Genomic DNA, 27059 nt, shown 5'->3' on the forward strand with positions numbered 1-27059 from the left:
CATGCTAAGCATACGTGGAAAGGAGAAGATAAGAAATTCAAAATCTGCATTATAGAAAGTGAAACACTAATACAGTGTATCATTCTAATACAGAATGATATCCATCTAAATGTTGTAAAAAAAAAAAAATTTTTTTAACAAGATTCATTACAGTACCCCCAGTGAAGCTGGACTGTAAAGCTCTAGGTATAGAGGCAGGGACAGAGGGATATGCCCTCAGCATGAATTAGGGGGAACCCTTAGCTTGAACTGTACAATCAGTCGTGCAGCTAAACATAACCCACCAGGAAAGCAGCACACAGGCAGATCTCTGCACTGAGCACACTGAAGGATGCTTCTCTTAATCATAAAGATACTGCAAAATTCATAAACAGGTAATCTAGAACAGCTTCTGCTGATTAAAACTATAGTGCCACACCAATGAAGTCAAACTCAATCCCTATTTATACCGTCTGCAGGCTTTCTCCAATGTGTCCAAGACAATAAAGTCTAAAATCCAGTTTCAAGCATTTTTAAGATTATTTTTTACACCTTTTGAATAGATACATCAAAAAGTTCTCTTTGATAAGTTATATTTAATTTAATAAGTCAAAAAATATAATTAGCTTGCTTCAACAGTCTCTCTTAATATAAAGTCAAATTAATAGTCAACTTCTCTCCATTTGGTTAAAAATATTCCATACGATGGAAAGGAAATGACCAAGGACACCACTGTCCAATGGTCAGGGAATAAATCCTGCTTTATGCTCTGTCTCGCCTAGCCACTGATACTGACTTTGGCCACATTTCTTTAATCAATTTTCCAAGAAAAATCAGTTGAGGGAAACAACATATGAATCACTGGAAAATAGTCGTATGATTCATCCAATTAAGGCTCACATTTTTAAGAGGACAAGTGGTCATGGCTCATTTGGAGCAGAGGGTCACTGCACAAGCTTTCAGCTCCACCTCTCAGTACTCCCAGTTACAGGAACTGCCCACGGCGGGGAGCACAGCTGACAGCGCAGGAGAAACATGCAGGGTGAAACTGGATCAGCCCCTGCAGACTGACTACCACACAGATCTCAGGATAGCAGAGCCTGCAGGGCAATAAGATAAGGGACATTTCAAGGCTGCTGGCCACAGAACCAAGCTACTGATGGGTCTCTGGAAGCAACCTGGGGACCCTGACAAGTGCTGGCTCATGGGCTGTTTCTTTTAGAGTCAAGAGGGTAGGACACATTGACTCATGAAAAGATTCTAAACAGGTAGCCTGTGGGAAATGAATTAGAACCTTTGTTTTACAGGGATGTTCTTCTATTGTATTACCAAGGCACCTTAAAATCGGGTTATAGGAAATATGGTCAAATGAACTCTGGAGCTCTCTTTTTAATAAAACCACTCCAAATTTACACTGCTACTAGGACCCGGATTTCTGACCTGTTAGCTACTTGAGGAGCCATGATTGGTTAATCTCTGCAACCCCAGTTCATAAAACAGGGAGTGCTTTAGGCGTGATAACTGTACACCAAAGATTTGTTGAATGAAAGACAAAACCTCCCGAGCCTCAGGTCAGATACTTTGCATTTATATATGGTATGCTTTTAAATTCTTAACAGAATGTCGCAAAACAATTCTACTTGATTAGATGTTAACTTTTTGCCAATCTCCAAACAGAGAAAATGAGTTATTAATCACAATTCATCTCTGAAGAGCATTAATATATTTAACAAATGATAAAAGCAAGAGTACCCAGCATTTTCACTCACATTATTTCATTTAACAAATACAGTCTCATTTTTTTTCAAAAAGCCTAATCACCCCCTCACGGAGGGAAAAAATTAAACAAACAGGAAACACCTGTGCATTTACCCCCCAAAACCAAAAATCTTGAGTTGCACCAAAGAGATGCACAAATGTTCCTGGTCCTGTCACAGCAGACCCATAGTTTCCTGAGCCAAAGCTCTTTGCAGGCAAACGTTAAAGCCTCAGATAGGTCAGCCGTCACAAAAGCAAAGTTATTTCATTTGGGCTGCCGGCGCACGACGGTGTTTTTTGCTCTTACCACAGAAGATGATAAAGAAATATAATGAAATTATCACTGTATTACCTATTTCAATGTCGCTGTCAATATTTAGCGTCTCATTAGAAGGAAACATGGTCCCTTTCTTGTAATGCTGCTTACAGACTTTTAATCCAATTCTGTTGTCTTCATTTTCTCCATAACCAAGGGTCCCCAGAGATAAATTCCTTAGCTGATGAAACTATTAAAAATAGTTAAATAAAGACATTTATGAGCTTAACAAGTTTCATGAGAAGTTACAGCACATGGAATATACTTTTAGCTATTTTTTATTGTTTGTCTCATATACCTCAGTAGAACTCCCCAATGTAAAACACCACAAGGTAATTTTCTTGGGTTGAACAGAAACACACAGCATCACAGAACTCGAAACTACAGTGCAGCCAGAGGCTCCCACCCACTCAGAGCCAAAGTCAAGGTCCTGCCTATCTCTCTGAACTCCCAGCCCACTACTGGCCACTGGTTCCACACCCCCACCTCCAAAGCCACACTGACCTCCAGGCAGTTCTGGAGCTCTCTAGGCACACTCCTGCCTGAGGTCTTTGCTGTTCCCTCTGCCTAGAAGCCCAGGTATCTATCTGCAAGGTTCACGTCTTCAGACCTTGGCTCAAATATCACCACCTCCATGAGGCCTTTCCTTACCACCCAAAGAAAACTGCAAACATCCATCTCCAGTGCACAGGCACCAGCAGGCAGTCCAGTCTCCTCCCCTGCTTCATTCCAGTTATCATTTTCAACATACCTCTGAGGACCCAAGCCATCCACACCCACCGCTTACATTAACACAGCTTTACCATCTGCCTATCTGTACTACCAGGGCTTTACTGGCCCCTATCTTCATTAATATGAATTTATTATTCCAGGAAACTTTTGCCCAGGAACATAAAAATTGCAAATAAGTGTATTGTTTACTTCAGGAACATCCCAAAACCTCATTTAAATAGATGATCATTTTGAAGATGTAGTCTAATAACTCCCAAGACTCTCTGAACATCCCCCACCAAAACCCTCATCTTGTTATGCCCACCAATCCTAAACTATTATAGGATGATCTTTACTCAGTTCTTATCCAGCTCCCCTCACATTGAAAGACATGCCTTAAACCAGACTTCAAAATCTATAGCCAGACTTTGCACTCTACAACCTATGGAGAATGGTCAAGGGACCATCTCTGCTACCACTGTTAGCAGTGAGCTCAGTCTTGCTTCCCAACATGCGTTTGTTTGTTTGTTTGTTTGTTTGTTTTGGTGGTGTTTTCAAGGAGTCAGCATCCTGTACTATATTTTTTACTTCTTTTCATTTGTCTGGCTCTCCCCTCTAGAATTAAGCTCTATAAGGACAGGAGTTTTGTCTGTTTTATTCATGCTATATGCTATATCCCCAATGTCTAGAACAGTACCTGGTACATACTCGGTACCCAAATATTTACTGAATGAGTAAATGAATGAATGAATGAATAAGAAAGAATAAGAATTTCTCTCCTTTAAATATTTTCTTCAGGCCTACCAATCTGGTTTCTCAATACTACCTAGACACAAATATTATCATATCCTACTCCATATTCTTAAAGTTCAGCTAGGCTTATTAATACTAAGACATCAAAATTGAGATGCTAGAATCTTAGATTTGGTCTCTCATTCATCAAACCTTCTGAGATTATAAGCCTACTTTTAGCTATTTGGCTATTTGATCTGCGGTAATCTCCCAATAGTAGCGGGTGGGAAGGGATAAATACAAACATAAATCTTAAAGAAAAACTTAAAATAGGCAAAATCTATTGTGTGGAAATGTAGCTACGGAAAAAGCAATAAACTTTTGGCAGACTATGCAAAACTTAAATCAGAATATGTTAATATATGTATAATTTTTTTCTTTGCTAAGACAGCAAGGTCAAGGATCAACATATTCTCAAAGTATAGGTAAGTCACAACAAAATACTTGCCTGACTAATAGCAAAAAAGATGCTCTCATAGGTGTCCTCTTGAGTATATACACTGCAGCTGTATTCATCTTCATCTACACCGGAATATCCTCTCAAAAACAAGTGCTTAAAAGCAACAGTGTTTTCTTCTTTGAAAGCCACCACCAGCTGGTTACTTAAACCAAAACGAACAAGCTAGGAAAGAAAATCAAACAGAAGTATATGAATTTTACCATTTACCAGGGGAGGCAAATGCCTTCTTATTATCATGAATCCTCACCTATAAACATCAGCCAGAAAAATCTCACTGCTTTGGTTTTCACTAATCATATCAATGTCAAAAAGGAAGGCTTTCCCCCCCAGAAATAACCTCACCAAGCTAAATCAGCAATTCAAAACAGCATAAAATTAGAAGAAATGAGCACTCCTAAGCATAAAATTAGAAGAAATGAGCACTCCTAGAGACTAACAACCTTACTGGCCTTTAATGATGGAGAAGGAGAAGAGGAAGGAGGAATCCAAGTCAGTTATGTCTGAATCCATTTTCCTTTTTCTATAGTTCTGTTATTTTTTCTTTTCAAAAAAATTTTTTTGAAATATAGTTGATTTACAAAGTTGCGATAGCTTCAGACGTATGGCAAAGTGATTCAATTTTATATATATATATATATATATATATATATATATATACACACTCTTTTTTATATTCTCTTCCATTACGGGTTATTACAAGATATTGAGCACAGTTCCCTGTGCTATACAGTAGGTCCTGGTTGGTTATCTAATTTGAATCTATTTTTCCTACACTTGCATTTCAAATTTATTGTTTTCAAAACTGATGGACATTTGAGCCTTGAACAATGCGGGGGTTAATCCAAGTATAATTTATAGTCCGACCTGCGAATTCGAGGATTCAACCGACCGTGGATCGTGGATCATGTAGCATTGTAGTATTTACTATGGAAATACATCCTCGTATAAGTGAACCTGTGTGGTTCCAACCTGCTATGTTCAAGGGTCAACTGTGCTTAGTAAACCACTAATTCACGTGCTTGACTACTATTGGACAGTTAAATCTAAATGATTTCACATTTAGAGATTGTAAGTATTTTAAAAACTCATAACAATGTTTTGCACATGGCTTTTGAAGAACATTTTTGAAAAGTGGCCTATATAAGTACTTCCTCCAGCTAAGAGGTAATTGTCGTCAAAGGAATTCAATTCCTCTAGCTCTGTAAGAACTCGTATGAGATTTACACCTAAGAGTTCCTGTCTCCAAGATCTACAGCATCAAAGCACCACAAAGGATAACAGGGGTCACTCCACCTCCATGATGTCCACCCAAACACTGTCACCACGCACCCACCTTCTTGTGATAAAACTCCTACTTATTCCTCCTTATACAGGGTTAGATGCCAAGGGCTCTCTTCACCAGGAGTGAATGTATTCTTTCTGCCCTTTTCTTCTTGGAATCCAACAAGTAGGGAAAATTAGCAGGCACTAAATGTCTACCCCCCAAACCCAGGAAATTCCATACACAAACAACCTCTCTCTCCACTCACACTCAAACTCACACTCTGTCACATACTCTTTCACACTCACTCTCACACACCCTGTCTCACACGTACACCCTCACATGTGCCCTGCTGCTGTCGTTCTCTCTCCTTCTCACATCAACACAAATACAGACACACACATGCCATGGCAGAAGTCAGACCCTTATAAACCCTGTCCCACACACCCTTCCCCATCTACCCACTTTATCTCCTCATCTGCTTTATTAGACAATGAGAGTCCAGAAAATGTAACCCAAACCTTCACCACGCTAAGTCACCAAAACAATTTGGGACTCTGCTATCATGTGTGAAACCAGCAAGTTCAACAAGATGACCTTGACATTGTGCTACCTGCTGTCACTCCATGGTTCAACTACCAGACCTTTCAGATTAAACAAATGTTAATTTGCACCTGCGAACTTACATGATTTTTTTAGTGATTTGTATTTTTTTTTAATTTATTTCATTTATTTTTATTTTTGGCTGGGCTGGGTCTTCGTTGCTGCATGTGGGCTTTCTCTAGTTGCGGCGAGCGGGGGATACTCTTCGTTGTGGCGTGCAGCCTTCTCATTGCAATGGCTTCTCTTGTTGAGGAGCACGGGCTCTAGAGCGCAGGCTCAGTAGTTGTGGCACACGGGCTTAGTTGCTCTGCAGCATGTGGGATCTTCCCGGACCAAGGATCAAACCCTTGTCCCCTGCATTGGCAGGCAGATTCTTAACCACTGTGTCACCAGGGAAGTCCCTGTATTTTTTTATCTTTTAAATTTTGCCCGACTTTTTAAAAAGGCTAAATAATTAAAAATAGTTACCAGTTTTCAGCAATTATCACACTCCAGGCACTGTACTAACTGCTTTACACGCACTATCTCCCTTACTAACACAACAATCTTATGAAAATGTTAATACTGTTAACCCCACTTTACATATGTGGAAACTGAGATTTCGTCTCATTACACTGCCCAAGACACCTAACTAGAATGAAAGCCAGGCCTAAATCCAAAGTCATTTTTATTATGTTACAGGAGTTCCATCCACTGAAAAATCTGACTTTAGGACTCCTGTTAAAGAATTTAGGTGCCAGCTTTCCAGACCTGCAACTATTGTTTGAGAACATACATAGATGACACTCTTTAGCATCTGAGCCTCACCAGATCACATTCCTCAAATACCAAGTCAAAGGACTGAGCCATTGCTTAACCCAGCTATTCTAAGGAAAATATCAGATACGAAGTCCCACAACATCCAACCTGTGCTGAAAGCTAAGCAACCAAAGGCTAAAGATTCTTTCAAGCATGTGATGTCTATCAATGGTGCCTGTAGGAACTGCCAGAAAAGGAAAGGTCACGTTGCTTTTCAAAAGCTAAAAAAGTAAACCAGGGAAACAATACACACATGATTGTTCGGGGGTTTTATTAAATACTGACATACAAATGAAAAAAAAAAAAACTGGTACACACACATGAATCAAGTTCTTCAGTCGAAGTTTACTGAGTGCTTATTCTGTGCCAAGCAGGGATACAAAGTAGACAAGGTTGACACTGCATAGCGCTGAATAACAGCTCTTATGTCCTGAGTGCCAGGCACTGTGCCTAAAATTTATAACTTTTATTTCTCACTTAATTTGCCAATACCCTCTGAGGGAGATATTACACCAGACTCCACAAGGACAGGGATTTTTCTTTTCTTTTTTCCACTACTATGGGCTCAGGAACTGGAATAGTGGCCATCACAATGTCAGAGTCAAATACCGAATCTGTCCATCCCATTTTATACACCTGCAACCTGAAGTCAGATACTTTATCCAGGTTGAAACAGAAAAGAAAAGTGTGAGAGCAGGGATCCAAACCAGGTTTGTTTGACTCACCTGTTCTCTTGACCACATGGCCTACAACCTCTCAAACTGAAATGCTGCCAACTTAACTCTAGAAGTGGGGAACATTAGAGCCACTCTTCCCACGCTCCTAGCTAAGCTAAAGAAACCCAAAAAGTGAATGGGGAGTGAATAACTCGACCAAGACAGCAGCATTCAATTTGCTGCTATTTTAAGCTACCCCCTTATGTAGACTCAAAGCTCATTACCTCAATTTGGGGAATGAGAGAACATGGAGGTATAATCTCTGCTTGGAACCACCTCCATCTGGCATCAAGAACAGGAAATGTTCTCCATCCTGTTGTTCACAGAACAAGCAAAGATCCACATGTATGGCCCCGAATCAGGTCAGAGGTAGGATTTTCCAAGCAACTCTCAGTAGAGGAGAGAAACCCTGGATGGGGAGATCATGAGGTCCCCTTCCTGCGATGGCAGAACGAAACACCCCCTACAGAGCAAGAGTGAAGAGATGATGGAGGATTGGTCAAATAATTTCATTTTTTAAAAGGGGCCGACAGGGGCTTCCCTGGTGGCGCAGTGGTTGAGACTCCGCCTGCCGATGCAGGGGAGGGAGGGAAACGGTTCCCTGGTAGACACAAGAGGAGGATTCTAGCTTAAGGAATAGCGTCCAAAAGAAAAACAAAGGGGTGACAGAAAAGTGCATTCTAGCCCCACTAACTAGATATTAAGATTTGCTGAGGTTATAAGACAGAAAAATAATTACACATTAAGTGCAGCCTGGCAAAGATTGTGAATTTAAGACCTGATTATGAAATCAATGGAGGAGAAAATATTCTGTACCAGGTAAAAGCAAGATACCACTCTAATAATATACAAAGAATATGGGAGAGAAAGAGCAGATCTAGCAAAAGAATGTAGACACCTCTCTCAAGATTATAAATCACTGCAGAATGCAGGGTAGGAATGTCTAAAAAAAAACAGTTTCCTTCCCATCAACCGTGATAAAACAGAACCCATCCCATTAGACTTGAGGATGGAGTGCTAAAAGCGACAGAAAAAAAGGAGGAGGGAAAAGTGGGATTTGAAGGAAAGAAAGATATTTGAGAAATCTGTTCCAATTACATATCACCCAAGTAGCAAAACTTATTAGAAGGACCCTACAGGGGAACACAAGTTTAATCCATCAAAATTTTGTTAGGGGAGGCCGGGTACAGTTACACAAAAAAGTAAATGATCGATTCCCAGAAATATTCTATTAAAAGTGAAATCAGTGATGTGGCCAGCAAGGGGTACTAGTGAACCCAGAAAAAACTACACGTTGAGTGATCAGGCAAGGCTTGCAGGGGAGGTGGACTTCAAATAGCACCTGCATGATGAGGGAGAAAAAGAATCCCTCTGGACTTGGAGAAAAAACAGGGCAGGGATGAGAATCACTGGGTGGGTCCATCTGTCTGGGATGTGGGGAGGAAACAGGAGATGAAAAGCTGCTGGAAAGGCAAGTTGAAGGAGACTGTGGAAATCTGTGAATTTCAGGCCACAGAGTCAAAATTTTGTTCTGTGGAAAATAGGGCTCTACAGAAGTTTCTGAGCAGGAGAGACACAATAAAAGCATTCTAAGAAAAAATTAATCTGACGTGTATTGAATGGACTGGTGCATATGGAGATAAAAAAGGTAGGCCTAAGATGAATTCCAGAAGCAGCCTAGTTAACTTATGTGTATTCCTCGAGTGCAAACTCTGAAGATCAACATCTAGAAAGAAACAGTATTTGAATAAGAGTGCAGACTCTGGAGCCAGACTGCCAGAGCTCAGATCCCGGCTCTGCCACTTCCTGGCTGAATGGCCATAGGCAAATTACTCAGCTCTTTTTGGTTCAGTTTCCTCATCCATACAGAGCGGGTAAAAACTGAACCTACCTCATGGATTCCAGTGAGGATGGAATAAGCTAACACACATGAAGCGCTTACCGTGCCTGGCACATGGAACGGCTAGGCTACATGTGAGCTGTCAGCAGTGGTAACACATTCACAGCTTATACTCCCAAGACAATGCAGAGCATATGAGGTGCTTCAGACACATTTTTAATTAACCAACAATGTAAGAGTTTGTGCTAGAGAGGAGATAGTGAATATGGCAAAACATAGAGACACAGTTTTGAAGGAAGACTCCATGGGATTTAGTAGTTAGCAGGACAAAAAAGGTAAGTCAAAGAGGGTGATGGTATTTTATGCCTAGGTAAGTTACAATTTTAATAACATTAATAGATCAAAAACTTGAAATGACAGCTGGTTTGGCAAAAGAAGTAATAGGGGAAAAATTAAAATTCACCAAATAGCAAAAGGGGACATTATTTCTCCTTCTTCCAAAAATACTAGCAATGCACCTACTTTATAGGTAGGTTGCGAAAATTAAAACTTCAAAACCAAGAATTAAAATGAAAAAAATTTTCAAAGAAAATAGGCTTCCCTGGTGGTGCAGTGGTTGAGAGTCCGCCTGCCGATGCAGCCGGTCCGGGAAGATCCCACATGCCGCGGAGTGGCTGGGCCCGTGAGCCATGGCCGCTGAGCCTGCGCGTCCGGAGCCTGTGCTCCGCAGCGCGAGAGGCCACAACAGTGAGAGGCCCGCGTACCGCAAAAAAAAAAAAAAAAGAAAATAGCTAAGCATATACATTTAACACTGGCCCTGCCTCTCATCTTTGTCTCTTTGGAAGTAACTTGTTTACCCTAAAACGTGACGAGCCGGTACAGCACGTCATGCAGTGACAAGACCTCTTTATGAACACAGGATAAAGATGCAACTTCAGTTATGGTAGGAGCCGCCTCTCTCATTTCTAAAACTATATAGAAGTGATTTTTGGAAAGGTATTTACTTTTGTGTTCCAGAAATCACATCTTTACAAACAGTTGTTACACTGATGACAGAATAATTATTTTCCCATGGAGCCTAATATCCCAAATTAGTACTGTTTTTAAAAGGACGCGTGTTTCAAATGTAGTTACCTATAGAGAAGCCTCCCTAAAACTGGTTCAGTAGCACAGGCCCAAAAACTAGATGACAACTGATAATAAAGTGCTTAACAGTATGAATTTAAGCAAAAGGTCCCAGTGTAGTCTTTAGACACTCCTTATAGTGCCTGGGAAAGGGGACGGGGTGTAGGTAAGGTGGGGGAGTGTTTACTTAAGCACTTAGCTACTGATGAAAAGAAAACTTAGCATTCCATAAATCCAAAATCAAAACAGTCCAAAATGCAGATTTCCAAAGTGTATTTATATAAGATGTATTTGAATAAAGATAAAAGATTTCAAGAACACAGATCACTTTGGACTGGGCAGCCTTCACAAGCCCTGTGCCTCATTCAGATATAGAAACCCCACACCCCCTTCAGATCTAGTATTATCTATATTTACAGAATCTGTGAGAGATGACCTCAGAGTCCCTCATTAAAACAAAGTCGGCATCTAAACTGAACTTCGACCTACCACCTGCCCTCCAGAATCAATATAGTTTTACAGGTTTATGAAAATGGGTGTGGCCTTTTCAGGACAAAAGTCAAGTGGCAGAACATGGGAAAACAGTCTCATCCTGGGGTAAGAAAAAGAACAAATGAACAGATAATATAATTTACCTGTGTGGTGACCATGACTATCTTCAAAATCTGCAAACCCATTTTCCACGGAATCTGTTGTCTGGCTCGGAATTTTTCACAAGGGTTCATGAAGTAAAACTTCAGGTCTTCTCTCAGACATTCTTCTGTCACCTCAGAATCAAGATGAGCCATTGCATCTCTATCAAAGAAGATTAATTTTTAAATATACAAAAGAGCCTGTCCATCAGAAAGCTCCTGATTAATACTTTCCATTCACATGCTTTACCCATTCTTACAAGCAAAACTCTCTCCAGCCAGCGAAGTCCTTTTCACTTTAGAAATCTGAAAATGATTCAGGACCTTCTATCACCTGCCTTTACGTATAGCTACCCATCTTGTTCCAAGTGGCCATTATCAAAATTATAAAAATAGGATTTTGTTTGCAAGACTTGTCAATTCCTACATCCTAACAGATAGCATTCACTTGTCACTGGAGTATTAACAAAAACTAGGTGGGATACTTTGGTGATATGCTAGGTGTGAAATCACAGAAATTTAGTACAGACTAATGGTTAAATTGTTACGGAAATAGAGAATCTCTGTTCTATAACTCTCTGTTCTATAATCCTTGAAAGAAGGATTATGTCTCTTTTTTTTTGCATGATATATCAGTGATTATAAGATCCCAAATTATAAATATCTTTAAAGTTAAAATAACATCTCTCTATTTATGCCCCATCATATAATTGTGTCATCCTATATATTAGCAAAATTTTGCTTTTACTATTTCAAGGACTCTGGACTCAGAAATGGGCACATGACTCAAGCTAGGCCAAAAAGAACCAATGAAATGTGGTCACAAGACTGTAATTATAACCAATGGAAGAGATGTGGTCTTTCCACTAAGTAGTCCCCAAAATGGGGTGTGCAAAACAATCCACTAGGAGAATAGAAAATATTAGTACTTCCATTTTATTCTTTATCTTAAAAACAAACAAACAGAAAAACGAGCTCTGCTAATAATATAACATATAAAATAACAGTGGTATATAGTAGTATATCATTTATAAATAATATATACACATTGGGGATATGTGCTTAACTTTTACTGTTGAATGCATAAAGAGCAAAGTTTGGGGATCACAGACTTAAAGCATAGAAGTCTATGCTCCAGGAGTCTAGAATTCCTGGAAGTCATCTCACCATCTCACCTGGAAGCCTGCATAGGAGAGCCTGCCAAAATGTGGGGCTAACACAGAAGAACAGTTAAGGTTGCCTAATGACAATGTTTGAGTTCCTGGAGCTAGCTGTGCCTGAAGCCATGATTCCAAGACTTTCAAGTTGAGCAAATAAACACTCTTTGGACCTTAAGCCTGTTTAAGTTTGATTTCTGTTTCTTGAAACAGGAAGCATCTTGATGGTAAGTTTAATGAATAAACTCTATTAAGTTTAGCTGATCATTCAAGTTACTCATTTCTTAGAAAGTTTTTATAATTGGGGGTTTTCACCTAAAATATCTTAATGACATTTTTATATTGACTTAGGACCTATATTATTTAGCTTGACTAACAAATTTAAAAGAAGCTCAAAGAAAAAATAAAAATAGAGAGACTATATTAAGGCTCATTTTAAGACTTTTTAAGCCTTATACTCAGTTGTTAATGATTTTCTATTTTTGAGTTAATATTTAGACCTCCTATTTCCAGAATTAGTAGGCCAGGTTATTTTGCTGGAAAGAAGAAGGGAGGGAAGGAAGGAGGTAGGGAGGGAGGGAGGGAGAGAGAAAGGAAGGGAAGGACCCATACTGAAAAATGATGGTCACAACCCAGCCCTTTGAGCCTCTTGCCTGGGTGAGCCAGGGAATGTTACACTGTGAGCTTGCTTGGGTTCAGGGGGCTCCAGACTGGAATTGCCCTCGTCTCCTAGCAAACACATGCAGACCTCTCCAGACGCTCATCCTAGGACTTGGGGAGCTTTAACAAATAACTTGTAAAACACGTTGACTAACAGGTCCTAATACATACCAGGCCCACGAAGAAACCAAGTAGCATGAAGCAGTCAACTAATTTCAGAAACAGGGCCAAGCATAGCAGAATCAGACGCAGATTAGAAAACAACCATGCTTACCATATTTAAAGACATATAGGTAAAAATATCTATAAGAAAACCTTGGGAAAAACAAAAAAAAATGTAAAATCAATGACCAAAATGAGTCTCATTTCAAAAGAATAAGAAGACTTTTTAAATGTGTTTGCCCTGCAGCTGCTATAGTTACCTCCTGATTTGATCTAACCAACTTACTGAACACTTCCTGTGCTGAGCGATTTTGCTGGGTGCTCGTGCCACAAAGCTGAATAGATGCTCAGCATCCAGTAGGAGAGACAGACTTGTGAGTGCAAATTCACAAGTTATCAAATAGCTCAATGGCTGCTGTACCATAAGTATACAAAGTATTATGGAAGCAAGGGTCTGCTTCTGGGGAGACAGGTTCAGAGCCAGAGGGGGAATCCCGTAACATGTCCTAATACATGGAGTGGCAGGTGCTACGGAGCACTTGATGAAGAGCATTGATCAAAGGAGGCATTTCCAAGAGGAAGGTGGCATCTTATCTGTGCCTAAGAGCCACATCCTCCAATATGAACCTTCAGACCCCTGAGAACATGCCTGTGGAAGCTTCGCGGGCATGTTTGAGTGATACCAAATTCAGCGTTAACCACCATCACCTCAGTGGATCTGGGTTGCTAATTTATGCATCCTGGTGATTCACAATGTCTTTTCATTTAGTAAAATAAAAAGGGCATCTGAAAAGTTGTGATAGAACCCTCAGAATAAAGGCATGGAAACTCCTCCCTGCAACACACCCTCGGCCTCTAGTGTGAGAAACACTGTACTGAAGAAAGAGGAAGTTGTTTCCTGGAAAACAGTGGTGTGAAACACAGGGTAGTAGGTCAAGTGCTTGGTGAACACCTTGTGAGCCAAGCTCTGACAGAGACATTTTCCTGCCTTCCAGGAGCTCAGTCCAGTGGAAGAGAGAGATGTGAAGAGATAAAAGTATAATAAAATGTGTCAAGTGATATAATTGAAGTATGCTTTGAGGGCCCTGGAACAAAGAGAAGGGAATTGATGCAGCCCAATTGCTCCAATAGGCTTCAAGTAATTCTTCCAGCTGCTGGTTTCCTCAACTAATATGGCCACTCAATGATCAGGAAATGATAACTGCTCTTAATATTACCCTAAGAAACCTGATTAGGAAGGTAAGTCTCGACCAAGAAAAGAAAAGGCAAAGTAGCAGATAATGCACATGGGGATCACTCACTGTATTAAATTATTTACACTAATTATTTAAAAACCTCCCAAAGTTGTTCACTTAGGTGTTTAGAGAACAGCTGCAGTACTCATATCACTGTGAAGAATAAAAAGAAAAATGAAAAGGCTAGCATGAAAACCTTTCCTCTCAAGCGTGCAGGAGCCAATAGTTGAAATATAGGATGGTACTAGTCAGATGTGATCAACCGATGATACAATGATAAAAATACAGAAAAAAATATTAATGATATTTTGGCTCAAAAATTCTAGTGTCTCAAGGAAAATGCAAATGTGTAAGCTTTCTAAACTCTACATTTCTGAAGGCACTTTACTGCCCCACTCTTCTCAATTTGTGGGTTTTCCCTAGTTCCCCAGTAGATGAAGAGTATTAAACATGGGCATGCAGAGGTGCACACACAACCACACATCTTATCACTATATCAAAAATACAACAGTGCCGAAAAAAAAAAAGTGCCAAGTGAAAAGAGGGAACACTAAAAAACAAAAGAGAGACAGGACAATATCATAAGACTAAAACATTAAAACATTCCTGCATGTGACACATACTTATCCAACACCCTCTAGGGCTGAGCACCGGGCTGGATGTCTGGTACAGGAGGCTTGAAAGCTGCAATCACAACTTGGTAAGCAAGAATTAGATCAGCAGGAGGAATATTGCAACTTCCATCAAAAATGATGAAAATCACCAACAGGTTTAGAAAAGGACAGAGAGTTGCTAAGTGGTGGGAACACAACCAGGAGAAGTGACTACACCATAAAAACAGTTAAGGAACAGAAATCCATGAAGATCTAAGTTACACTGATCCATCAATTGCAGGGCAGTCACGCAACTGAAACTGCAGGAAATAAATAAGAGCAATCACGACTCTTATGGATTATTTTTGTTTCACGAAACCATAGGAAACATAGATTTGTATCAGCTTAATAAATGGCACAAATACCCAAATATCAAAGGAAAAAAAACACAGTATTTGTAAGAGTAAAAACAAGATCTGGAATAGAATGGAAAGCCATCCACACAGTGGGCTAAATAAAAGCTAGAGAAGCTGGACTTAGGAAGGAAGCCTGACACTGGTACTGTGGGGAGAAGTCAGGAAGGAAGCCATCAGAGCTACCATCAGTTATTAAGAAAATCTACTCTTTGCCTAGATAATCAGGACTGTGTGATGTCAGCTAATTTTAAGCCTATCATATGACCAAAGGGCAACTCCAGCTTTACCAAATCAATGACCAAAAGAGTCTATGGAAGCTTGAAGTTTTGAAAAAAGCAAAACTGAACAAATTACTGAAAATTCTTAACCTCAAGGAACTTGTGAAGGTTTTTGACCTTTGCCTCAGAAAAATGCACACATCAGTTTCAGTGATGGTACCTTGTTCCCATTAGCACGATCTATTTAGCAAATAAGCTAACCAACTCAGACTGCTACTGATTTTCAGCTTGTATGACCCTTACCCTACTCAAAAAGAGGGATGAAAGTTTGTTTTCTACTGCAGTGGCCTCCAAAGTGGGGTGTGTGCACACAAGTCGGGTATGCAAGACCATCCAGTGGGATGTGAGAAGACAGGGCTAGGGCTTCTAATTGTATTAACCAAGCAAAAGTAAGTTAAGATTTACAAGTTTCAATGTATGAATTATACACCTAACATACCCTCATGTGGTCAGAAAGCCAGATGCCTGTATTTTGATTAGGTGCACAAGGCAATCTGGGGGAAGAGTGCAAGTTCCCGAAGTATGGTGCTCTCATTGCTTTTCAGCAGATTCCCACCACTTAGGGTTTACATAGGCCCATTTAAGCATTTGTTAGAGTATATTATCCACTTTAGCTAACCCTCACAAAATGGACATAAAGATTCTTGCAAATCATTAGACTCCTTGTAGAACTAACGTAAGCCTAAATTAACATCAAGAAAATGGGAGAGCTAATACTACCCTAATACAACTTTTGTTGGCCATGAGTTAAAAAGAGATGAAAAGCAAATCTGATCCAAAAGGAAAAAAACCCAGATTTATCAAGAAAGTACTTACAGTATTGACTAAATCTACTACTGTTGAACCTTGCCCTAAGTGTATATATTGCACCTAAGATATTAGGTAATGATACTGTGAAGTCATAATGATATTATGAAGTCACTGCATTTAGCATTTTTTTCTTAACATCCTCATCTATCTCAGCCCTTAAAATGTTCATTTTACCTGTTCTATTGTATATATGGTTTTACATACAGTATATAAATAAATATCCATTCAGAGAGAGTAGATGTTCTTTTAACTGGTGGGGATAAGTTATCAAAAATATTTGGGACTAATTCTCTAGTGTTTCAGAACTGCAGCCACACCTGAGATGTGGTTTCTCTTTTGTTATCCCAGCTGATATTATAAACGCCTTAGCTAGAGAGAAATTGGTGTCTGTTCCCCCAGCTCCAACAAATAAATGGAAAATAATCTTGATAGGCAACCCTTCTCCTATCAGGCCTGTATAGGTATCATGTACTGATGTAGTAGCACTAGAAGTAGAATGTTTTTTCTAATCCACAACTAGCACTTCCTAGTCACAGAGGATGGGGCAGGGGAAGCAGGGTGAACCAGTTCCCACATCTGTTCTTCTTCCTGCATCCTCATCACAGTGAACAGTACCACCAGGCTGCCTTCTCGGAACCGACATCTGTGTAGCTCTGCATGACCTGGTCCCACTGTCATTTCACCCCCAAACTTAAGTGTGTACTTCATTTTAAATGGACTATAATGAACCCCTCTTCTGATTTCTGCCCCTTAGGGGCAACCACTTTTATCTGCTTTGTTGATGTTGTTATTTAACATTTCTAAATAATGCCATTTCACTATTTTTTCCTCTTTAGTATATTATCAATTTATATCCTCCTATGGAAAATAGGGATGTAGCTCTTATAGCTGCCCTCCCCAGCCAACACACACATTTCACCTCCCCACTCATTGTCCCAACAAAGTTTTAATAAAAATTTGATAATAAATATTCAGATAAATTAACATTCAGAACTTATGAAGTGAACATGCAAATACTCTTCAGAGTTGAGCTATTAGTACAACTATGATTTTATTTTTATTTATATATATATATTTTTTAATAAATTTATTTCATTTATTTATTTTTGGCTGCACTGGGTCTTCGTTGTTGTGCACGGGCCTCTCACTACGATGGCCTCCCTTGTTGCAGAGCATGGGCTATAGGCGCACAGGCTTCAGCAGTCGTGGCACGCGGGCTCAGTAGTTGTGACTCACGGTCTCTAGAGCACAGGCTCAGTAGTTGTGGTGCACGGGCTTAGTTGCTCTGCGGCATGTGGGATCTTCCCGGACCAGGGCTCGAACCTGTGTCTCCTGCATTGGCAGGCGGATTCTTAACCACTGCGCCATCAGGGAAGCCCCCAGTACACTATGATTTTATATTCTCTCTTATAAAAATTTTTTTCTGGAGTTAATTGCCTTTTTCTCCATTTGCTTGGTTTTCCATATATCAACCAGGACTTTATCACGAAACTCCAGCTGAATCTGCCAGCTCCTTTCAGTACAGTCAACCAAGCTGGGCATCCTGTCAACTCCCTTCTCCCAGGGACATCATTCCTGGAGCCCTCATCCTCCTGTTCCAACTACATGGGTTGCTTTCTAAGCCTTATTCAAGGCCATCAGTTTGGGAATTCCCTTCACCTCCTTCCTAAATTGGATTCAGCATTCTCCTATCAGGCCCATATAGGTATCATATATTGATGTAGCAGCCCTAGAAGTAGAAGCATTTCCTGGATCCCATTTCCACCTGTTTCTTTACTCCCTCATTTTTGTGGAGAGTATCTTTCAATCCCTCCCTGTGAGAGGAAGTCTGGAAGGTAAATTTTGAGACCTCCCGTGACAGACACTGCTAGCTGTCACCCAGTGTCTATTCATTCCTCCCTTCTTTCTGATTTTGTCTAAGGCAGGAACGTACTTTTTTTTTTTTTTTTTTTTGCGGTACGCGGTCCTCTTACTGTTGTGGCCTCTCCCGTTGCGGAGCACAGGCTCCGCGGCCATGGCTCACGGGCCCAGCCGCTCCGCGGCATGTGGGATCTTCCCGGACCGGGGCACGAACCCGTGTCCCCTGCATCGGCAGGTGGACTCTCAACCACTGCGCCACCAGGGAAGCCCCAGGAACGTATTTATACCCAGGACAGAATAACTCAAAGTATTAGAGCTAGACAAGAACTCAGATCATTGTTTTCACACCTGATTGCACACCAAGTCACCGGGGGCGCCTCAAAAGTACTGATGCCCTGCTTCTCCCCTCAGAGATTCTGGCCTGATTGGTATGGGTGCAGTGTGGGCATGGGGGTATTTAAAAAGCTCCCCAGGTGATTCTAACGTGCATCCAGTTTGAAATCCTTACCTTAGAGATTACTTGTTCCTATCTCCTCATTTTACAAACAAGTCAACTAAGGTGCCCTGAGGTTGCGACTTGCCCCCAACCATAAGGATCCAATTTAGAATAAGAATTGGATCCAAGAATCCAATAAGAATCCTTGTCCAGTGTTCCTTCTGATCCCTGAATTAATATTTCTTAAAGGGCATTGGCCTGTAAGATGGTCACGAATGAAGGAAAAAAATGTTACATTCAAATGAACTAATGTTTCCAACATAATTTCTCTTATTTAAAACAGTGTTATACTTTGGCAGACCACAGCATCCTAGTCCGTAAATTCAGGAGACTTCTAAATGTTACTGAAAGGAAAAGGAAAAAGCAAGTAAAGCCATGATGGAATGAATCCAGCATTTAACTTCCTCAAGGTACTTTTGTTCTTCAGATTCTCCACAGCAAACACTGGGTTTCCGTTCTAAACCCGCTCAGAGGGAACCATCGCCGGCTGCAGATTCCAGCGGCCATTTCTCAGGTCTCGGCTTGGTGGCTTGGCAGCACTTGATCCAGCTACCCACCACGTCCCTGGAACAACCTCATCTCTCCACTTCTAGGATATCCCACTCACCTAGTTTGCTTCCTGCCTCACTGGGCTTCTCTGGCTCTCCTTTACTGGCTCCTTTTCCATCTGACTTCCAGATGCCAGAGTGCCTCAGGACTGTCCAGGGCACTTCTATCCTCTATCCTCCCTTCTAGAAGAGTTCATGGAGTTCTGTGTCTTTAAATACTATCCACAGGATGTGGACTTTCACATTTGCACCTCTGGCAAATCTCTCTCTTGAACAGACTCCCTTATCCGACCTCCTCTTTGAAACGCCACCCACATGACTAATAGGTTTCTCATAACAACCCTCCACCCTCTTCTCTGCACATCTGCTCAACGCCTGATCACACACTCTTATCTACATGTTTCAGCTGCAATCCCTCATTCTGTCAATGGTCCTCCACATTGGCTGCACAGTCGACACCCGGGAATTTTTTAAAGGTTTCAGTGTCTGACTTCCAACCCTAGACATTCTGATTTAATTGATGCCTAGGTATAAGCTGGGCATTGAGATTTTTTTTCCGTTGCGGAGCACAGGCTCCGGACGCGCAGGCTCAGCGGCCATGGCTCACCGGCCCAGCCGCTCCGCGGCATGTGGGATCTTCCCGGACCGAGGCACGAACCCATGTTGCCTGCATCGGCAGGCGGACTCCCAACTACTGCGCCACCAGGGAAGCCCTGAGCATTGAGATTTTGATAAGTTTTCCAGGTGATTCTAATGTGCAGCAAGGTACAGGAACTTTTGCTCCAGAGTCATGCTTTGATTTCCCCTTTTCCTCAACCCTCACACCCACTCAATCAAGTCTTCCTCCAAAACACAACATGGAGTGGTCCCCTTCTCTCTACATCTGCAGCCTTCTTGGTCCCAGCAGCAGCATCAACTCTCACCAGACAACTGCAACAGTTTCCCAATTCTCCACGTTAAGAGCCGGAGGGGTAATTCTAAAAGTGTTAAGACAGACATCACTTCCCTACCCCGTATGGCTTCCCCCGCTCTTAGACTAAAATTCAATCCTCTTACCATGGCCTGGAAGTTTCCTGCCCACTCCTTCCCATACCCTCTCTTCCCCTTCCTCACTACCCCACTACACCTCCTTCCTGGCTCTGAGCATGTGCACTTGCTGTTTCATCTACCCCACTGCTACTCCCCCAGCTCTGCATGTCTGGATCCTTCTCACCGTCACGTCTCAGCTCAAGTGGCACCTCTTTAGAGCAGGCTCCTTGATCACTCTATTAAAAGAGGCCTTTCCCACAGCCTCTCTCATCAATTTCCTTCATAACTGAGACTGCAATCTTTGCTGGTCTTCCCTATAAGGGAACTCCATGAAGGCCTGGTCTCACTTATGACTATATCCCCAGCATAAAGCAGACTGCCTAACACATAATAGGTGTTCAGTGAATAGTTTTTTGGAAAAAAGAAATGAGCCAGTGAAAAAGATGACAACCCTAACTATGTGAACTTTTCCTTAGCCAGTACCCATTGAGATCAAATTTTAATAATAAAACAACAAATATAATAAAAACAACAAAACAATAGAAAATCTAAAATAATTGACATGAAAAATTATGTTAAAAATATACTGAAAAGTCTTGCTCAGCCAAGATACATTAGAGGGTTTTAGGTAATTTAGTTGCTTGGTTTGCTGATAAAAATCCTATTTTGTTTCAATTAATATTCCTGAAGTCTTTCCAAAGAATGAATTATTCAATGAATTGTTATGAAAATTTGCAATCCACTGGGGAGAGAGAAAGTTAGAGCCCTCCTTGAAAACAAATGCAAAAATAAAACTCAGACACATTTAAAAAATAAAATTGATAGACGCATAAGATTTAGAATTTTTAAAAATATAATTTAACATGCCTTTCTAAGCATGAGAAAATTCAGAAGCCAATGAAAATAACTGACAGATCTTAACAAAAATTAAGACTTCAAAAAGTTAAAAGACAGGGCTTCCCTGGTGGCGCAGTGGTTGGGAGTCCACCTGCTGATGCAGGGGACACGGGTTCGTGCCCCGGTCCGGGAAGATCCCACATGCTGCGGGGCAGCTGGGCCCGTGATACGTGGCCGCTGGGGCTGCGCGTCCAGAGCCTGTGCTCCACAATGGGAGAGGCCACAGCAGTAAGAGGCCCGCGTACCGAAAAAAAAAAAAAAAAAAGTTAAAAGACAGACTGGGAAAAAATGTCTACAATATATTTAAGCAGGCAAAAGTTTACTATTCATTACCTGTAGAGAGTTCCAAATTATTAATAAGAGAAAGTCAACTGAATATTTATCCTGTTATATATAAAGGACCCAAACAGGCCAATGAACATTTAACAACAAATTTACTAACGGTCAGAATGGTGAAAATCTACCTATCTTAAATTTTATTTATCAATAACGCAAAAAAAAAACAAAAAACACCTCTATTGAAGGGAAATGTAAATTTTTGAAGGGCACTTGGCAGTAGAAGAGAATGAGATCAGAAGAGTATCTGTGATCTAGGAATCAAATGTCTATGGATTTATCTTACAAGTGTTTAAATAACCAGTCAAAAGGATGGTTACAAAAATGTTCATTGCAAACCTATTTGTAACTCTGTGTTGACTCAAACATGTCTATGACATATTGTTAAATTTTTTCAAAGTTACAAAATAAACACCTTGAGATCTCATTTTTCCGAAAATGTGGACATTGATTTCTATATGTAGATATTATAAAAGTCTAGAAGTACATAATCCAGAAAAAAAATTGTTGGTAATCTCTGTGAAGTAGTATCATAGGTAATCTTAATTTTCTTCTTCAAGTTTTCCATATTTTCTTGATTTTGGATGATTAACGAATTCTTGAGTTATCATTATGAGTTAAAATAAGCTATTTCACAGAGTCTATTAATACATATCAGGTAATCAAATATTTCCTTGTCCTTAGTTTGTGTGTGGTGGATGGGAAGTGGAGAGTCAGGGGAAGTAAATTCAGAGACTAAAATTCGGTGTTTCTACAGCAATAATCATGTAGGGTGAATGTCCCAGGGCAATCTGGCGGATGGAAGATTTTAGCCCAATCCCAAACTCCCACATGGGTTTTTTCTTTGTTTTTTCTTTTCACTCCAGTTCCTACAATGAACTGATTTTCTCATGGTTTGCTAATCTCATGAGAGAGAAAAAAATGTTCAGATAGCTCAGGCTCTGGGTAGTTGGGCCCCAGTTAAAGGAAGTTAAAGAGAAGAAAAAAAAGGTCAAAGAAAGAAACCTTAGTTACCTTCTCAGCACAGCTCTCAGAACATAAATGACATGGTCATTCTAATTCTGAGAAATACCCAGAAAAAAGACTGTAGGGGCTTTTCATTTTCCTGTGGAGCCACCCTTAAAAGATGAGCATGTTACAACTTTCAGGAATTTCCCTAAAGACAACTGTGCCACCAAGTTCCTATAAAATCATCTCTCATCACCACTTTGCTGCCTCAGGCCAGCAGGAAAGCAGAACTAGGACTTGACATCTTAAAAGTGCTCGTTCTGAACAAGCCATACCTCCTATGAAAACATATCCTGAAGCATCAGCTCCCTGAATCAGAGAGGAAAGTAAAGCAAAACTCCATTTCTAAGCAATACAGGATTCCAAATGCAGTTAAATCTGGAGAAGATGACTGGAATTATGGCATTCCTTACATTTTGCTTTCTCTAACACTTTCAGTGAGTGCTCAATTTCAATAAGTGCTCGATTTTTCAATAATACTGATGACTCTCCCTAAGGAAAAGTAAAATTAAAAGAAGGTATAAAGCCTATGGACCAAGGGCCAAATGTAGCCAGTAGACTGCTTTTGTAAACAAGGTTTATTGGAACATAAAAAAAGTTATAAAATGATAACTAAAGTTATAATTAATCATTTTTCCTCAAACCATTGGATGAGTTTAACTTATCTTTGGACAAGCCCACCTCATTGCCAGTTGGGGAACCCCTAGATGCACACTATCTCTAGTAATTCCCTCTAGTTGCTATAGGTGACAGGATTTTTTTAAAGCTCACCCCTTAAATTGTGGGTCTTCTGGAATTGTACCAAGGACAATTTTCCAGAATCTTTAGCCTTACTAGTCACCAATTCTTGCCTGACAGGATTTTTTAAGCTGAAACCACTAGATGTATTCAAGGGGAGATAACAAAATACAACCTTCAAAGGAGAAAAAAGGAAGCAGTCCCCCCAAATGAGGAGAAAGAAATATCTATGGGCAACATGCCCCGAAAGCTCTCTCCTCACACCAGGGAGGAGAAAATGGGGTCCAAGCTCAAAACAGAGTAGAAAGCTCAGCTAGGGTTAGGCTGAGGAAAGTGGGAAGGAAAAACCCCAGAAGATTGCCAAAGCAAACAAATATGTAAACAGACCAAAACATGGCTTTACACATTTGATACTGAAAAGAATATTGCAGTTTGATAAAGAAAATGAGGTCTGGAAATAAGATTACTTTTCTCTATGAAGCCCAGAACACATGATGTAAGAGCTCACTGAAGGGTGATCTCATTCTTGGGAACTGACTGGTGGGGCTTGGACTCCAGGCCTCAGCTAGAGAGAACAGCCCAGCCTCAGAGAAGACTCCACATTTAATTTTCATAGCCAAAAAGGCTTTCTTTGGCCACAATTTTGGCCACTTTAAAAACTGTAGCCACAGGAAGACACCTGTTTTTTCATTAAGTTTCAAAAATTGTCTTATTCTGGGTTTCACTTCACTGAGACCTAGCCAAAGTGATTAGCTGCTATATACAATCATCCCTGACTTTCAGTTCTGTATTCTCTGCCATTCTGTATAAAATTTGTCTCCCTACTTCTTCCTACTTGCTTCATTAAGACATGTTATATGCACTATTTTATTGTTAAAAACAACACATTTTATATGCTCCTCCTTGGGAGAAAAGAACATGGCCCCCTCAAACACTTCATCAGGATTTACCCGTTTTTATGTGCAGGAGACTACATACAATTGGCACTATTACGATGGCCTCTGCATGGAAATGGTCAGGAGACGTGTGGGAAATGTGCCTGTTTTTAAAGGATCCAAGCCACAGAACCTGCTTTACAGAAGGTTTGCTAAAGAAGAAGGGAGAGTTCACAGTAATGGGAGTTTAACTCACCTTAAAGTATCTAGAGGAAGATGAGCTAAAATCTCGAGAATGCTGACTCAACAGGAAGAAGCTACCAGATTCCCCCAAACTTGTGCTGTGTGGTTACTGCATCACAGAGATGGTGAGCGGGTCCTGAAGTGTGAAGTCCACATCCCACGTCTGGGACACAGAGATGGTGAGCGGGTCCTGAAGTGTGAAGTCCACATCCCACGTCTGGGAGAACCATATAGTTGATTCCCTCAACATTACGTATCAGAATTTGCATCCTAACATCCATAGGCAACCTCTCCTACCTCTTTCTTACGGACTTATTCCATTCTCAGTGTGTGACGAAACAAAATCCTGTCTTCCACTGGTACTGTACAACCGGACATATGTATATTTAAAATTAGAATCCGTTCAAAACCTACTTATGTGCACACCCAAGTGTGTTTCCTCTACTCTAAGAATGGTAGCTTCTGAAGATACTCACTGGACGTGATAAAACCATTTAAGTCCTGAGGAAATGTGCTAAGAAAAAACCTAAATTCAAGTTAAAAAAAAAAAAAGTTTATACACACCATACCTACCATAAGCACAAGCCTGTTTATCAGCAAAAGATAGTAAATAAACCCAGGGTCAATTTGCTCCCTACCTTTTAGGACAGTGATTTTAGGGCTACGGTAGATGGAAGCAGTGTATAACTTCTACCCCTCTGCTCTATTAAAAATAAACACTTAGCATTAAGAGAGATGCTTTATAAATTACACGATACCCAGTCATTTTGATGTGACATTCACAGGTATCCAGTTGTCCAAAAAAGCTGCACCAAAGTTTTGTCTTCTAATTCAAAATTGGTCTGTCAAAAGTCTAAAAAACATATACCACAAAAAACATATAAGTATTCGTTAAATACTTATCTGGACAGTGATCAGAGATCAAATAAATCTTCCTCTTGAATTCTGGCTTTCCTTGCTAGCGTTAAGTTCATTTGTATTTAATATCGAGAGAGCTATGCAGGAAAGTCTCCACGCTATTTTAAGAAAGTTTAACCACCCACCACTGTGTTTTGCGAGCTTTAAGAGGGGAGCGAAGGCCTGTTTGTACGCACTACCCGCCCCCGCTCAGCTGCACGGCTGGGTGGTTGGAGTTTTGACCAAGAAGTTGGGGCCCACTGGCAGCGCCACCGGGCTGAACTGTACGCCTTTTCATAAAGGCAGAGGAATTGGGGTTAAACACGCTATCACCCTCCCACCTGAGGAAAAGGCCTGTTTGTTCCGGAAGGCAAAGCCCAGCCTGATTTAACTAACTGCAAGCAGTTACTATAAGCAAGGCAGCAAGAAAGCTCTAGTCTAGAACAGGAAAGCCATCCACTTGATGAGGGTTTCTCCAGAGTCCAATACCCAGAAAGACACAGCTCAGGCGCCTCACCTGACAGTTAACCTGAAATCACTTGGTCTTTCCTCTGCTTCCTGGCCTGGGGAAAAGGACGGGGCTACCGGGCCAGGCCTGCGCCTTCAAAACTTTCCACGACTCTCGGGATTCGGAGCAGGAGAAACCGTTCACTGCACGCGTTTCAGCCTTGCCGGGAACGCCTCCCCTGAAGTCGGATCCCTCCTAGGCGGGCCCCCCTCCTCTTAGCGCCTCTCTCTTACCCTTCCTACCAGCCGCCAGGGGCGCGCAGACCCCGGCCCTCTGGCAGGCGCGGCGAGTCGCGGGGGCGGCTGGCCCCCCTCGGGCGGCGGCGGCGGCGGGCTGCCGGGCGGGTCGTTGCGCGCCGGCGAGGAAGGGGCTCGCGGCCGGGCGTTCCCGCCCCGCCTCGAATCCCCACCTCCTCCCAGTCGCCTCCCGCCCGGGCTGAGGAGCCTGAGGAGAGCGTCTCAACTTGGTGCCCTGGGGCACTTTTTCCTCGAGTCAGCGAGCTGGCCTCTGTGAGCCCCGGGAGGCAGGTGGAAGGCGGCGGGCGGTGGGAGATAGAGCAGAGGTGCGCACGTCAGGAGACCCGTGGAGGAAAGCAGCCCGGGAAGGGGGTGGCGGTGGGTGCCAGAGGAAAGGCCGTGGGATGGAGGGGGGCCCCACGGCTATCGCCCCTGGGGTACTGACCTGCACTGAGGCCCCCGGGACGGACCTGAGGCTCTGCTCCACACCTGCAGGTCCAGCGCCTCCACGCCACGAGCCATGGTGCTGCCCGGAGCGACGGGGGAAGGAGACCTCCTGGGTGGCGGCCGAGCTGTAGGGCCGGGTAGAAGCGCCTTCAAAAGGGGCCCACGCGGTGGAACACTGGGCTGCCGGTGCGCCCTCCACACCGCCCCCGGGCGGCCGGGCTGTGCACTCCCAGCCCTGCGGGGCTCCTGACTCTACATTCTTTCCTTGATTTCGGCATTCTTTTCTTGTTTCCTACATCCATTCCTTTGCCCATTTTAAAAGTCATTTGTATTTTGATGCGTTCAAGACACAGGCCATATTCACTGAATGCCAAGCCTAGGGCTGAGTACTGTGGGCACCGAGATAAGAAAGACCAGATCCTTTCCCTCCAGGACTTCACGTTAAATGAAAAGTTCATTCATTTTGACGTGTTTTTATTCTGAAGTGCACGATCACAAAACTGTGACAAGGGTCATGCTTCGGAGATGTTAAAAGTGCTACGAGCGCACGAGAGAGAAACGAATCGCTGTTAGCTCGCGCGGGGAAGCTGGCCTCCTGCGCGGGGAGTGAGTGTCCACGTGGCCGGGGCGGGCACAGAG

General features: G+C 41.7%; 1 protein-coding gene across 7 annotated transcripts in view; it reads right to left on the minus strand.

Moving 5' to 3' along the window:
- MCOLN2 (mucolipin 2) overlaps window positions 1-26613 on the minus strand; it is a 64962-nt gene extending 38349 nt beyond the window's left edge. For 2 of the 7 annotated variants that reach the window (XM_032652254.1, XM_032652250.1), the window contains exons 1-4: window positions 26419-26568; window positions 10995-11154; window positions 4005-4178; window positions 2090-2243 (exon numbers count right to left, since the gene is read on the minus strand). In XM_032652254.1, the coding sequence (XP_032508145.1) occupies window positions 2090-2243; window positions 4005-4178; window positions 10995-11154; window positions 26419-26495 (565 nt within the window). In that variant the 5' untranslated portion in view covers window positions 26496-26568. Of the gene's footprint in view, window positions 1-2089; window positions 2244-4004; window positions 4179-10994; window positions 11155-19265; window positions 19527-25746; window positions 25941-25970; window positions 26106-26418 lie in introns of those variants that run through there. The other 5 variants (XR_004352710.1, XM_032652241.1, XM_032652243.1 and 2 more) reach the window with 5 other exon arrangements.
- Between the last annotated feature and the right edge of the window lie 446 nt (window positions 26614-27059).

Source organism: Phocoena sinus, chromosome 1, assembly GCF_008692025.1.
Source record: "Phocoena sinus isolate mPhoSin1 chromosome 1, mPhoSin1.pri, whole genome shotgun sequence".
NCBI classification, from domain to species: domain Eukaryota; kingdom Metazoa; phylum Chordata; class Mammalia; order Artiodactyla; family Phocoenidae; genus Phocoena; species Phocoena sinus.